Here is a 15,579-nt window from a genome sequence, read left to right as displayed (position 1 = left end):
ACACCATCTTGAAAAGTGACTCGTACTGTAACACCTCCTCGATAAACTGCAGAATACCTAGGTTAAACAGAAGCACCAGAAGGAAGTCGTGTACAAAGTGACAAACATCAGACTGAAATCAAACCTCTCATCAGTATCCTTTAATGCTTTAAGACAGTAAAATATTGCCTACAACCTTTTGAAAGAAAATAATACCAACCAGGAATTCTGTATCCTGCCAAACTATTTATGAAAGGTGAGAATAAAGTTGTTTTCACAGAGGCAAGGACTCAGAGTTTACCCTCTCTTGTAAAAGAAATGAGTGGATTACAAATTACACAAGAAAAACAAATTTATTGTGTAATTTTTCATAAAACATTTTCATTTTGGGGTTTGATTTTTTTTTTTAATCTCACTGGTACCAAAAGAGTTTATTGAGAGGAAAAGGGGAAGGAGGATTACAAACAATAAAATAAGTAGTTGTGGATTTAACCATAAAATAAATTACAGAGCTACTGCAGCAAACAGCAAGGAGAACTCTTACCAGGCCCTTTACTCTTAGCAGGCTGAAATATTCCATGTGTTGCACACATAATAACTAACCCATAATTTTTCATGTTTCTCAATGACCCCAGCACCAGGCAACCAAGGACTGCTTGCGTGCAATCCCAACTGGCTGGTACACCAGGTGACCAGCAGGGACAACATCACATTCTTCTCGCATCATGACTGGAGTGACATGATCTGGCTTACATTTAACAACGTCATTCTGACTACCGTGCTGCATTGAGAACAGACTTGGGAGTAGAATAGTAGGAGCAGGGAGACCAGTTTGGACGTCACTGCTGCATTCCAAATGCAAGATGACAGTGGCTCTGACATGGTGGTAACAGAAAATAGGTCAGATTCTGGGTAGAATCTGAAGCCAGAGCCAACAGGATTACCTTACTGATTGTTGTCTATGGGGTGAGCAAGAAAGGAGTCATGATTTCTGGTCTGAGCAGTGGAAAGGAGGAACAGTTTGAGGGGAAAGATTAGAAGTCAAGTTTGAGATGTTATATTTCCAAAGTCCATTTGACCTCCACGTAAAGCTGTCAGTTACTTGGATTGGCACTTAGATATATGTTCTGCAGTTCTGAAGAAAGGTCTGGCCTGGAGATAGAATTTTGGGGAATAGTCAGCGTGTAAATTGTATTTAAAGCTATGAGATTGGGTGAGATCACCTAGGAGTGAATAGAGAAAGAAGAGCTCTGAGGACTGGGCTCCAAAGGCACCGCAATATTTAAGGTTCAGGGAGATGAGAGGAATGATCGAAGACGGCTGAGGAGGAACAGCCAGTGGGGTGTAAGGAGAATCAGGAGAGAATGGGACCCTAGAAGGCATGGGAAGAAAGTGTTCCAATAAGGAGTTGTGGACTATTTCATACTGCTGAGAGGTCAAGTAGGATGAGTGCTGAAAACTCAGTCTTGGATTTGGCAACATTGATGTCAGTGTTTGATGTCAGTGTTTATCTTAACAAGACCTGTTGCTTTTTTTTTTTAAACAGCTAGTAAGTTGTCAGGACAAAAATATGTATTAAATTCTTTGGGCCCAGCTATTTAATAAATGGAACTATTAGACATTTATTTGGATTAGGGGCTTTGTGAAAAAATTACTAAGACACAAATGGAGCCGAAACAGAAAGTGTGGGAATCTCTGCTGTATAGGACCGTGGTAATGAGCATTTTAAGAGGGGAAAGTACCTCTTGCCTTTTCTTTGTCTCTCCTGAAAAGTTTGAGTCAGTCATTTTAAATTTGATTAGATTACATGCAATTAATAAAATTTCCCTAATGTGGTTGCTCAGCATCCAAAACGAAAGAAAACCTTACCCTATGAAATGTCAGTAGTACATCTTTGCATGAATGTTTCTTCTTGCCTCCGTAGGTATGGTGTGAATATGCGTTGCTTGGCAGCTCGGGTCAACTATAAGACTTTGATCATTATCTGCGCACTCTTCACTTTGGTCACAGTGCTTCTGTGGAATAAGTGTTCCAGCGACAAAGCAATCCAGTTTCCACGTCACTTGAGCAGTGGCTTCAGAGTGGATGGATTAGAAAAAAGAGCAGCAGCATCTGAGAGTAACAACTATGTGAACCACCTGGCCAAACAGTCTGAGGAGGCCTTCCCTCAGGAACAGCAGAAAGCACCCCCTGTCGCTGGGGGCTTCAACAGCAACGGGGGAAGCAGGGTGTTAGGGCTCAAATATGAAGAAATTGACTGCCTCATAAATGATGAACACACGATTAAAGGGAGACGAGAGGGGAACGAAATCTTTCTTCCGTTCACTTGGGTAGAGAAATATTTTGACGTTTATGGAAAGATGGTTCAGTATGATGGCTATGACCGGTTTGAGTTCTCTCATAGCTATTCCAAAGTCTATGCTCAGAGAGCCCCTTATCACCCTGATGGTGTGTTTATGTCCTTCGAAGGCTACAATGTGGAAGTCCGAGACAGAGTCAAGTGCATAAGTGGGCTTGAAGGTTGGTATCTGTGTGCTCCACTGCACTTTTTTTATCTTGGCTGTATTAAAGAATAGGAAACTGTAGGTGTTAATTATATAGCAAGTACATACGTACAGTAGCTTACTTTCAAGAGACCTTTCATCACTGACTTAGCAGGGAGGAACAGATTAAGTCTGAACCTAGGGCAACCTTCAAGCTGGTATGATTTAAGGGCTGCAATAAGATCATACCTGATTAAATAGGATTATCCCATTAACCTGCCTCAGAATCTAAGTTCTTACCAGGAAGGCCAAGGCCCTGCATCTCCAGAAATTTTGAGTTAAAATATACAGTTATTATTCTATCAGAGGAGATGGGAAAGAGACAGAGACCATTCAATGGACCCATCAATATTCCAATACAGTCTTGTTCCCGGATTAGCCAGGTATCATCTCTGGATGGAGGTTTAAAGTCCTTAGAACAATACAATACGTAGATACCATTTTCTCTGAACGTATTCTGAACTCCTATAGTCTATTACATGTTGTCTTTCAAACTTGGAGCAGTAAGGGTTCCTTATAGTATGTTAGTACAATTTGGAATTTGTATTTCAAACCTAGGATTGATCAGAAAGCCAAATTGAATTTGACTTTTCATTTACTTATGATGTGCTAATTTTAGAGGTTTTCAGTTCTATTTACTAAACAAAGGGACTTTTAACCTTTTTCTTTTATGCTTTGAAAGTTATTTGTCCCACTATGATCGGCTGTTCATCTGTATTTTCTCTGAATGTTTTATGTTTTTGTTTTTGTTTTTTACATTTATCTTTTTAGTCCTGTTAAATTGATTTATGTTTTGGTAAATGGTACAGGGTTAAGGTCTTACTTCAGATTTTTTTTCCCCAACATGTATTGAATAATGTCTTTTCCCCATTGATTCATGATGGAGTCATTATACTAAAATATTTTGAATACTAGAGTATGTTCCTGGCCTACTAGTCCATCGATCAGCCTATCAATTCTTAAGCCAGTTGCACATTATTATAGTTATCACCCATCTTTAATGAGATTGTATGAGCCTCCTTTTATTAAATGAAAATAATTCCATTTGAATTTTGGGGAGAAAAAAATCCCCTGTTGGAGAAAGAATACGGAAGTTAAAAAGCTTATTTGTAGCCTAGGTTTCTTAGCCTATATGGTCCCTAATTTCTTATCCTGTGTTGAAACTATATCAGAACACAAATGGTTTTATAGGTTCCCAGTTTCTACTGAGACTAGAACTACAGATAGGAGTTTATCTCCCAGCACATACACAGTGATGCAACAATACAACATTCTGTGCAATGTGATAGGATTGTATTTCCCATGTAGGAAATTACTAAAATAAACACTGACACCAAACGTTTAAAGGTTTTGCTTAGAACTTTACAAGAGGTTACCCATTAATGAATTATTTCAAGAATCTATGTTTAAATATACAACTTTAATACATTTTTTAAAAATCCTCCTTGTTCTCAAGAATTACATTTTGACATGAAGGATATGAAAAAGAGTCACAAGTTATGTTTATACTTTAAGTTGTCTAGTCACAACTGACTTCTTCAAGAAATACGTTAACTATCAGATTATATACTTATTAGACCACATCTTGACATTGGAGGGATAGATGAGTAACTAGTTAACTTGATTGTTAAGTACAAATATTTAAGAAAATTTCAAGATTGACATTCAAGAATAAAGCTGTGGTAACATTATCTACATGTATTTAAATTGTGCAAAACTTGAATGTATGAAACGATTATAAAATATGACATCTGTAACTGTGAGCAAAATTAACACATAAAAAGTCAGTCCTTGAAAGATAATCTACAATATTGCATTGCTATCTGTCAACAAATAATGAATGAAAGTGAATGAACACTTAATTTTGTTTTTCATGTCTGGTTAATTTGATACTATTTTTTCGTAATTATGAAAATCATATAATAAGGAAGCTTAAAAATGTGCTGATAACCTTATAATATCTCCAAAAGTAACGTGGTGAAGAGTGGTGTTCAGAACAAGCTTGTAAATATCTGGACATGGTTATTTATTGTGTTTCTCTGTTTTATAGGTGTACCTTTATCTACGCAGTGGGGACCTCAAGGCTATTTCTACCCAATCCAAATCGCACAGTATGGGTTAAGTCATTACAGCAAGAATCTAACTGAGAAACCCCCTCACATAGAGGTGTATGAAACAGCAGAAGACAGGGACAAACTCAGCAAGCCCAGTGACTGGACCGTGCCAAAGGGCTGCTCTGTGGCTACTGTGCCTGATAAGTCTAAATTTACCAATGTTAAACAGTTCATAGCCCCAGGTATGTGATGTATTATATGTATCTGCTAATTTTATGTTGATTTATGGCATCTGACACTCCCTTAAAATTGTTTTTATGGTTTTAAAAAAACACATTAGCAGACCCTTTATATTACTTATATAAATAAATGGTGTCACCCAAGTGAAATCCCTAAAAAAGGAACAGCTAAAAAGTCAGGGTTATAAAAGGCATATTTACTCTGTGAAGAGCCAAGCCATAGATTGAATATTAAGGTCCAGGTGACTGTATCGTGTGTATCTCCTTCCAGGGATCTGTATCCCACAGGAATGAAGTTCCTAGGTGTATTTTACTATTTCAGTACAGTATTCTTTAATTTTTAAATTCTATCTTTATTTTTGCATTAAGGTAGAAATTTTTGTTTATGGAAAGAACCATCCTTTCTTTGCCTATTTTTTACCAGTAGCTTATAACTTTTTCAAGATAATATAGCATTACCAACTAGGCCTGCTTCCCATATTAAATTTTGTTAATGTACTAGATTGTCTCAAACTTCATATACAACCATTTCATTAATAAAATAATTTATAAAATCAAATTAACTTTATGCAACATTTCCCCTTTTACTAAGACAGTCTCATTAATTAGGATGTAATGGATTTTTCTCCACTAATCAATATCCATGAGAATGAATGAGTCCACTATTTAAAAAGACAATGAAATAATTTTGGTTAGCACCTCAGGCTTAAATTCTCTATCGGGAAATGTTGTCAAGAACAGAAATCATCCCCACCCCCCATCCCGCCAACCTTGCAGTCGGTAAATAAAGAGAGAAAGGTTATAAGACCTCTTCTGTATTCTCTCCTTGTCCTTTATTGATGACTGCATAATTCACAGACCTTGAAAGCCACAATACAAATCTACTCATTCTGGATGGCCTTAAGTAAGGGATTTATGAGTGCTTAATGCAGTGCAAATAATGGGTGACCTTTCGTTTTTATTCTGTCACTAGAACTTCTTTTCTCCTACGGCATTCTGTGATATTCCAATGCATAGAGCACCTTTATTTATTGTAAAACAACAGACGTGACGGGGTGAGAAAGTACATGGAAATGTTTAAGAATATTTAGCTTGTAATACCTAAGAGGTTATTGCAGCAGGAAATGATGAGACTAAGCAAAAGGACATTTGGTTGGGGGTGCACCCAAGGCACTTATTTTTTGCACTAATTAATAATGTCTGGATTAGGGTAGAAAACAGCAGTCCTCATCTTGATCTCCTCAAGTGTTGGGAAGTTTTCTAGAACAATCTTTTGAACCCTATCCTATTTAGAGCAATAGATTTCATGGGGCACTTTTGGATGCCCTGGCTACTGCCTAAGGTGGTTTTAAGCCTATGGAGGAGAGAAGTCTGTGACATTCAGTCACTCTGCCAGTGAGACACAAACTACTCACAGTTGGAACTCCCTGTTGGTGGGAGTGTGCTAGCTGGGACTGGGGTGCTTGTTTTGATAACAGGTGTACCTGGCATTGCATTCAATACAAGTGGATGAGGGGGAGTAAGTTGGAGTTACATGGGAGTTGTTGCTCAGAGCAGGAGAAAGAAATCTCAGAGTGAGTCTGTTTTGTTAAGGCATGGGTATGGGCGATGAGGCTTTTTGGAGGATATCGGCCCATGGGAGACATTCAGAGAATCACTATGGAGAAGAAATTAGGACTTGTACATAGAAGCATAGGCCTCAGTGAGGTGAGACCCTGGAGGACCAGGACCTAAATGCTATTGGCCTTCTAGTCTTTCTTTTTTGGCCTTGAATTTTTTTTTCCCTCAAAGGGACGAAATCATCTAGAGGAAAGAATCGTAGCATGGGTCTGCAGCATATTTTTTATTTATTTGTTGAATAATGGTTTGTTCCTCTTCCTAATTTTAAAATGGAACTGAATTTTCAATGAATTGAAACTTTATGCCTGTCCTACTCTATTACATTAAATGAACTCTCCCTTTTCCAGAGCACTCTCTTTGCTTCATCTCCACGACCTCACTTTCTCCGCTCTCTGTAGCCGTTCTTTCTCAGGTGTCTTGTGAGCGTCTCTTCCTCTACCTGACCCTGATCTCTCACTGTTACTGGAGGTTCTAAGTAGGGCCTCTTCTCACTCCACATAGTAAACCTGTTGATTAAATGAATGAGTGATAACAGTTTGTGTTGTATGTGAAAACATTGAATTAAAGACTGTCTTAAATGTTTATCATTCTTTGTTGCCTAAAGTACATGTACACATATCGGAAAAATGGACACTTGTAGTGACTCCTGGGAACACCTACTAAGAGAGAGGAGGAGTCATGGATTTCAAACAATTAGGAAATTCAATTTTCTATTAGTAGATTTAAAGCAGGTGTCTCCTAGGTAGTGTAAGACCGCCAGTAGAGCTGAGAGCCTTGCCTACTGTACTTCCATAGTGGTTGCCACCACCAAAGTCATGTTTCATTTGATACCATTTAGATCCTTCTGAGTGATGTTGACAATTATAAAATGCGAACTAAAAGAACTATCGTAAAATCGTTGTGAAAATTATAATTGTTGGTAGATTGATTTAAATGGGGAATTGTGACTTCTCTGTCACTTCTCCTATGTGGCTCAGTGATCCCCTCTGGTGGTGATAGGTTTTAGGGAAATTAATAGTGGTTTTTCAAAAGGTTACGTCCTATGACATCATTCATTACTGAGTTCTTTGATCGAATCTGTTATACTGAGACATTAGGTAATTGATTGGACCATATCATTTCATTGGATTTATATACATACAGTAAAAATCAGAATGGAATTCTGGAAGAAAAATGATGGGTATTTTTTCAGCTTCCTCCCATTTGGACTTCTAAAGATGGGTCATTGTTACCCCGTTTGGTAATAATGGATGTCATAGTTAATACTATTGTCTGATTAATGAGGCATTACCCTAAGAATGAAAAAATGAGCAGCACTCAAGATAGTCTGCTCTGCTGAATATAATTTAATTTTGAGTGATTCATAAGACAGTGGAATCTTGCAGTGTTTCAGGGATGTTGTACTGAGCATCAGATTCCATTTGACTATAGATGCAGAAAAATGCTAGTTAGAGGGAGAGTGCATGTTCACAGTTTTCCAGATTGAATGGATTTTTACTATGTTAGAACTATACTTCTGAAATCACTTTTTTAAAAAAAACCACTCAAAGCATCATTTTATGCATAAGTCTATCAAGATTTTCTCATTCTTGCTACAATTTCCATAATTGTCCCATCAAACAAAGTAATTAAGAGCCTGGGGTCAATTATCTCCACACTGGTCAAGTCCAGTGTTAGGAGAGTTAAGTGATCGACTCAGCATGAGAATACTCTCCAAACTAGTCACACTGTATAGGCTATCATCAGTTCACATTTCTGATCTTTGCTCCTGGTGACACACTGAAGATTTCCTCAAGGACTCCTCAAAGCAGATCTGATTCTATGGCTGTATTTAAGAGACATAACTCTTCCACTGATTATTCTCACGAGATGTTGTTTCCAATATAATTTCTTTTTTCACGGTCTTTGATCCTGGGTCTGGGAATCCTGGTTTCTAGTCCCTGCTCCACCACTAGTTAGCATTGGCTTTGGGTAAACCTTTTAACCTTGCAAAGCCTCCATATCTTCATCTCTGAAAGGGAAGTGGTAATTCCTGCTCCACCAGCCTCAGGATCAAGTGAGATAATACCATGTTTCTCCAAATATAAGACCGGACAATCAGCTCTAATGCCTCTTTTGGAGCAAAAATTAATATAAGACCCGGTCTTATTTTACTATAACATAAGACTGGGTCTTTCATATAATAATTATAATATAATATAACATAACATAATAATATAATATAATATAATATAAACCCGGTCTTATATACTATAATACAATATAAGACTGGGTCTTATATAATATTATCATAATTATATAAGACTCAGTCTTATATTAATTTTAGCTCCAAAAGACGCATTAGAGCTAATTGTCCGGCTAGGTCTTATTTTTGGGGAAACACGGTACGTGTGTTTTGAAATTTTAAGCTCTATAAAGATTGAGATATTCATATTTATCTTTAAAATTTGTACGACATATATTTTTTGTTCTTGCTGCTGCTGCTGCTGTCTGGTTTAATGTGCTCGGTTTCTTTTCTCGGTAGGCTTAGCCCAGCAGTACTCAGAAAGTCATCTTCCTGGGAGTCAGCCATCATTGCACTGTAGATAGCCAGGAGAAATTTTCTATTTGACAATTTACTGGATAAAACAACTTTCACTATTTTACCAGCCTCTAAAGCCAATGGCTTCAGGAAAATAGTGATAATCACTGTAATTTTTTAATATGTTGCAAGCCACTATCTTTTTTAAAAATCCTCACAATTACCTTGCAGAATAATATTATCTCTATTTAACATGTGAAAAAATTGAGATGCAAAGAGTTATATTTATTGAACATCTCAAAGCTAGTAAGTGGTAGAGTAAGAATTCAAACAAGGTGTTGTGTTTTTTTTTTAACTCCAAAGCCTGTGCTGCTTCCTCCACCTCCCCCAGTATCCCTCACTTTTTGTTGACTACATGAGCCTATTCCTTAATTTCCAGAAATTTTATTCACAATTTCAGCAAATATCTGAAAACAAACCTATCATTTCTCATGACAAGTCATGATTAAGAGTATGTATTGTGGAGCCAGATTAGACAACTTAGGTTCAACTCTTGATACCTGAGGCAAGTTACTTGCCTCTGTGTCCAAGTTCCTCATCTGTGAAGTGAGAGTAATGATTGCACTCTTGTAATGTGTATGAAGATTAAATGAGTTAATATGTATAAAGCACTTAGAACATAGTAAATACTTATTAAATGTTAAATTTAAAATTTTACATTCATGTGTAGCCATTCTTTCCTTCTAGTCTCTCCCTTGCAAGGTTATGTGCTGAGCCAGCTTTTGACTATTTTTTTCTCTTTGCAGAATGAGTATAGTAGAACAGTCATTGATTATTGATCACCAACATTTGATCTAGAACACAATTCCTTAGCCACTTGCTCTTCACCCTCTAATGTAAACCAGTCAGGCCTAAAGGTAAGAACTTTGGCCTGATGCTCACAGCCATCATGGAATTACCAATCGTATGGTTTGTGGTAATGTAGTAAAATAATACTAATAATATGACACAAAATATTGAAGCGTTAATCTTGTATGACCAGTTCTTGTCAAGGATGAATTATAGTTAACTTTTAAAGAGTTTTTATTCTAACCAGTCTTTGTGGATACATTTTATCCCCTACAGAAACCAGTGATGGTGTATCTTTGCAACTGGGGAACACAAAAGATTTTATTATTTCATTCGACCTCAAGTTCTTGACAAATGGAAGTGTGTCCGTGGTTCTAGAGACCACAGAAAAGAATCAGCTCTTCACTGTACATTATGTCTCAAATACCCAGCTAATTGCTTTTAAAGAAAGAGACATATACTATGGCATCGGGCCCAGAACTTCATGGAGCACGGTTACCAGGGACCTGGTCACTGACCTCAGGAAAGGAGTGGGTCTTTCCAACACAAAAGCTGTCAAGCCAACCAAAATAATGCCCAAGAAGGTGGTTAGGCTGATTGCAAAAGGGAAAGGATTCCTCGACAACATTACCATCTCCACCACAGCCCACATGGCTGCATTCTTCGCTGCCAGTGATTGGCTGGTAAGGAACCAAGACGAGAAAGGTGGCTGGCCAATTATGGTGACGCGTAAGTTAGGGGAAGGGTTCAAGTCTTTAGAGCCAGGGTGGTACTCTGCCATGGCCCAAGGGCAAGCCATCTCTACCTTAGTCAGGGCCTATCTGTTAACAAAAGACCACATATTCCTCAATTCAGCTTTAAGGGCAACAGCCCCTTATAAGTTTCTATCAGAGCAGCATGGAGTTAAAGCTGTGTTTATGAATAAACATGACTGGTACGAAGAATATCCAACCACACCTAGCTCTTTTGTTTTAAATGGCTTTATGTATTCTTTAATTGGGCTGTATGACTTAAAAGAAACTGCAGGGGAAAAACTCGGGAAAGAAGCGAGGTTCCTGTATGAGCGTGGCATGGAATCCCTGAAAGCCATGCTCCCCTTGTACGACACTGGCTCAGGAACCATCTATGACCTCCGGCACTTCATGCTGGGCATCGCCCCCAACCTGGCCCGCTGGGACTATCACACCACCCACATCAATCAGCTGCAGCTCCTCAGCACCATTGATGAGTCCCCAATCTTCAAAGAGTTTGTTAAGAGGTGGAAAAGCTACCTTAAAGGCAGCAGGGCAAAGCACAACTAGAGCTCACAACCAAAATCAGATTTCAGCCTCTGCTGTACGCAAGAACTCCTGGCCCTGTCTCAGCAGAGCAAGGCACACGTTCAAAGGTCGTAGACTAGGCTTTTGCAGATGTCATCAAAGTGATAAATGATCCTTTAAACCAGCTTTCAGAGATAACTGCATTCCACGGGTTGGCTGTTTAGAAATGTAGATGGCATTTAGAGCAGGAAAGTGTTTAGCCAGTGGGCGGAACAACGAGTTTAACTGCCTTGCTTGTCTCCCTGTACAGCTCCACAGGTAGCCAAGTCCCTCTTGGCTTGGGAAAGCGAATGGTAAGTAACTTACTGGCCAACTGTCTAGCACTTACCTGAAAGCTTAGTATGGGGTGCTTTTAAAATGTGATTATTTATGTTTATGTTGAAAGCAGACTTTTAAAAAATGTGCTGTAATACAGTAAATATTTACTTGTAGCCTGAATAGTGAACTGTGTGCAACTTTTTAAAATGATGTTTGTTTGTTTTTTCTATAGATTAACTTCTTGGGGGCAAATGAGCATTTGTTGCATTTGTTCAATTTGTTATATATGGAGAATATTTTGAATTTATAGTTTTCTTGATGTGTAAATTAAAAACACAGTCAGTGTTCAGGCTTCACAGTTATGTGATGTAAGCACAACTAAAATGAAACATGTTGACTGCACAAGAAATTACAAAAATGTTATCTCTTATGAAACTTGATCTACAATCAGTAAAGGTTTGATAATCAGTCTGTCCCTCCCCTATCCCCATTGTGATCGTTTCTTTTGTCACTATCTAGAATTTTGTATTTCATTTCAGACGACACTTGAGTTTTGTCTATTTGGGGGGAACATTTTTAGGACGTTTTTGTGAAACTTGATTATAAACCTAAATTTAGGAAGGAGCTAGTAATTTTGATAAGTCCACCGCCACTACTGTTTCAAGATTTGTCCCCCTCTTAAAGAAAAATATTAGATCAAATATTCCATACAAGAATCATACCAGGTTTTTTTTCCTACTTAGATCATTCTTGGTCTTCAACTTTCCAAACCATTCACTCTGCGCATTATTTTTTTTCCTTTGCAATTTTACTCTTTAATTATTTCAGCTACTGGACAGAAGTGATGCTACTGCATTTGCTATGTATGTGTAATCAGACCTTTATGTGGCTTTTATACCTCACTATACCCCACTACACCTGTAGGTTTCCTAGCCCACATAACCTGGGCAGTGTCTGCTGTAGGGCTTCAAGCATTAGGTCAGAACGGAGAGGTTGATTTTGCTCTTTTCTTTTAGTGTATGACCATACACTAAATCAATACTGTAACTGATACAGATTGGAAATATGAGACCCCACAGTGCAGTTTGTCTATAACCTATATTAAATGCACATCAAAACTTGTTTTTGCCCACAACAAAATAGTTGTGGATTATTAGGTTCTCCCTAGCTTTTGACCTTCGTAGTTCTTATACATTAGATGTCCCAACAAGAATATCTAGATGCCTTCATTTCTATTTTCAGCACTCAAAAATAAACTTTCTCCAATCTGGGAACCCTTTTTACTTCATATTATTTGTTATTATTTTAGAACGGTCCAGACTTCTCTGCCTTGTGTTTGCGTACTGGTACTTCAGATTACGGAGTCAATAAAAACAGTAGGGTACTGCTTCTGTGACAAATACCAGTGCCTTAACAACGTGTCTGTCCTTTTCCACTGAAAAAGGAAAGACATTTTGATCTAGAAATGGCATTGCTGTTTCATTGCTGTTGGTTTCACACTGCCTTCCACATTGCAACAGCAACTTGATTTTTCTTGTGATCCCAGAATTTCCTAAGAGAGTGAGTTGAACCTGTAACAGCACCATCAGTACAAACTAGTGGCTCTCAAATTTTTAGGACGACTCAGAACCACCTAGGAGCTTATTGAAATACAGATTCCAGGTATGCAGTAAATCTGCCTGTGAACCATGGTGATCTGCATTTTTCACAAGCATTCAGGTGATTCTGACGCAGGTGAGCTGGGGGCGTGCATGGAGGAACACTGCCCACGACCACTCATTGCATTCTTGTTCCTAAACACCTATGGAGTTTCCTAGGGTTTGAAATCATGTAAAATGTTTACTTATGCTGAGCTTAGAGAGAATGGGGAAGGTATTTGAAAGTTTTTATTTTGTTTCTTTAAATTTTTCTTTGTTTCAAGATTATAGGTGTTAGTTCTTTACACTTATCTTGAGTTAGCTTTGATGTTAAATTAAGTCTATTGCCACTACAGTTTTAAAACCAGCCAAAAGTTTCCAGATAAAGGTCGAGTTTGACCCTTTAGCAGTTACTGTACATAAAGGCTTCATCCAAAAACCATCCAGTGTCTGTGAGCAAATACAAAAGTGACACACAAGCACAACTCCAGATGTGGCAATCCTTTTTCTTTGTCAATGTGCAAACTTTCACTGAAAGCTGCTATTTTCATCCTTCGTGTAATTGCTTTTCTTGTTTTTCCTCCATTGTACATGTGGGTTATATACCATGTGTTAAATATGCAATAAAGTGTTTACTGGATGCCCTTCTGAAGGGTAGTCCTTTGTAAAGCTGTACAGACTTTGCAGTTTAAGCACAATGTGCACATGTTAGTTTTATATACAGCAAAACTTGATTTTTTGCAAATGGAAAGGTATTTTGTTTCTATACAAAGTAAATGGATTGTTTGTGCTTAATGTAAAGCTGCTTTATAAAATTGTAAAATAAAGTTTTTATCTTAAAAAGAATATACCTGGATATTTCTCTTTCTTCTCTAATTATTCTAACATCGTTTGACCCCAGCAAGCGGATTTCTGACCGTCATTTCCTGTTCAGCCTGTGACAACTAGTCAGGTAACACATGTTCACTAAAAGGTATATCAGGCCCTTTTAAGACAGCGTCGGAGTATGTCCCATGGGCCTTACCCGAGGACGTTTAGTCTGTAGGGGAGAACACAATGTCCACAAAACAGTTTCAGAAAAATAAAATGCTGAATTGTGTGGCTAGTCAGCTGAGGTGCTGTGGAGGAGACAGGGTGTGAGCAGGGGCTTCAGGCCTGGGTCCCAGGAGGAAGGAAGAAGAGCAGGTGACATGAGCAAAAACTGTGTCATGCCAGCTGTGATAACCTCCTTCCCATGCTAATTCGGATGTAACTACTTTTATCTGATTTAGATTTATTTGAAAGTTGGTCCTTCCTGTATATCCTATACTTGCCTCTTCTCCAGAACAATGCGCATCATTTAATCTTTTCCCCGCTTCTTCTCAGAGAGTAATAATTTAGGCTCCCAAATACATCCAAAACCAGAGACCAGTCTGGTTTCATATTATGTTTCATTGCACATTATTTTGGGGGTTATAAACATTCTGCAGCATTTGTATAATGGAATTTCCATTGATAACCAATCAGCTTTTTCCAGCTGATGGGTGCACATGTTTTGGCAGGCTGCTAATCAATATTCTTGGCCTGTCTGTCTTCTCTGTCATCCTCAGTTGGAAAACAGCCGTAAGAGGGCAAACAGTCCTTCGTCTGGATGAGGTCTCAAGCTGATCTTGCTTTTGCTTTGATTTTGCTGTGTGTAGCCAAACTGTTAATACATTAGTTATTCTGCTGTAGCACACTGAATATCACATATGTCTCCCCATTGCCCTTGAGAGGGGACAGACCCTCCATGCCACAGAGGACTTACTCCACAGTCTGCTGAGCTCTCCTTTCCTGAGGACGCCTTCTTCATATCCATGGGGCTCTGACGGCCACTGTGTGCCACATGACCCTGCCTTCTCTGGCCGTGACTATTAAACCAGGTAAGTCCCTCAGTCAAGCTGGGTCAATCAATCTCTTCCCCAGGAATCGAAATGTGGATGGACCAAAAAAAAAAAAAAGAAGAAGAATAAAAAGAAAAACTGAAGCAGATACAATAAAAAATCAGAGATGAAAACAAAATCTTGACAGTGCTCCAGGTCCTGGATCCAAAACATTTCTGAGGCCAGCTGCACTCCGTTCTGGTTCCATGAGATACCACTGTACCCTTAAGATAAATTCCGCTGTGTGTGAAGTTGGCTGGATTTGATTTCTGTTACTTATAACTAATGAGCCCTCATTCATAACACAGTGCCTCCATTACAGAGAAAAATATAATGTAAATTCTACATTTTCCTCTAATCTGGACCACTATATTTGCTAGGGCTGCCATAACAAAATACCACAGACTGAGTGGCTTAAACAACAGACATTTATTTTCTCATAATTCCAGAGGCTGATGGTCTGAAATCAAGGTGTCAGCAGGTTTGGTTTCCAAGGCCTCCCCTTGGGTTACAGATGGCCGCCTTCTTCCTGTGCCCTCTGAGTGTTGTCTGTGTCCTAATTTCTTCTTATAAGGACATCAGTCATACTGAATTCAGGCCCATTTGCATGACCTCATTTTAATGACCTCTTGAAAGGTCCTACATCTACATACAGTCAC

The 15,579-nt window shown here is 38.4% G+C and overlaps 1 protein-coding gene across 2 annotated transcripts in view; it reads left to right on the top strand.

Annotated features, from left to right (window-relative positions):
* The window catches only part of GLCE (glucuronic acid epimerase), a 93,372-nt gene extending 79,516 nt beyond the window's left edge, over positions 1 to 13,856 (top strand). For both annotated transcript variants that reach the window (XM_033108443.1, XM_033108442.1), the window contains 3 exons: positions 1,904 to 2,499; positions 4,573 to 4,818; positions 10,082 to 13,856. In XM_033108443.1, coding sequence (XP_032964334.1) covers positions 1,917 to 2,499; positions 4,573 to 4,818; positions 10,082 to 11,106 — 1,854 coding nt within the window. In that variant the 5' untranslated portion in view covers positions 1,904 to 1,916 and the 3' untranslated portion in view covers positions 11,107 to 13,856. The remainder of the gene's footprint in view (positions 1 to 1,903; positions 2,500 to 4,572; positions 4,819 to 10,081) is intronic.
* The last annotated feature ends 1,723 nt before the right edge of the window (positions 13,857 to 15,579 follow it).

This window comes from Rhinolophus ferrumequinum, chromosome 6, assembly GCF_004115265.2.
Source record: "Rhinolophus ferrumequinum isolate MPI-CBG mRhiFer1 chromosome 6, mRhiFer1_v1.p, whole genome shotgun sequence".
NCBI classification, from domain to species: domain Eukaryota; kingdom Metazoa; phylum Chordata; class Mammalia; order Chiroptera; family Rhinolophidae; genus Rhinolophus; species Rhinolophus ferrumequinum.
This window is presented reverse-complemented; position numbering and strand designations above follow the sequence as displayed.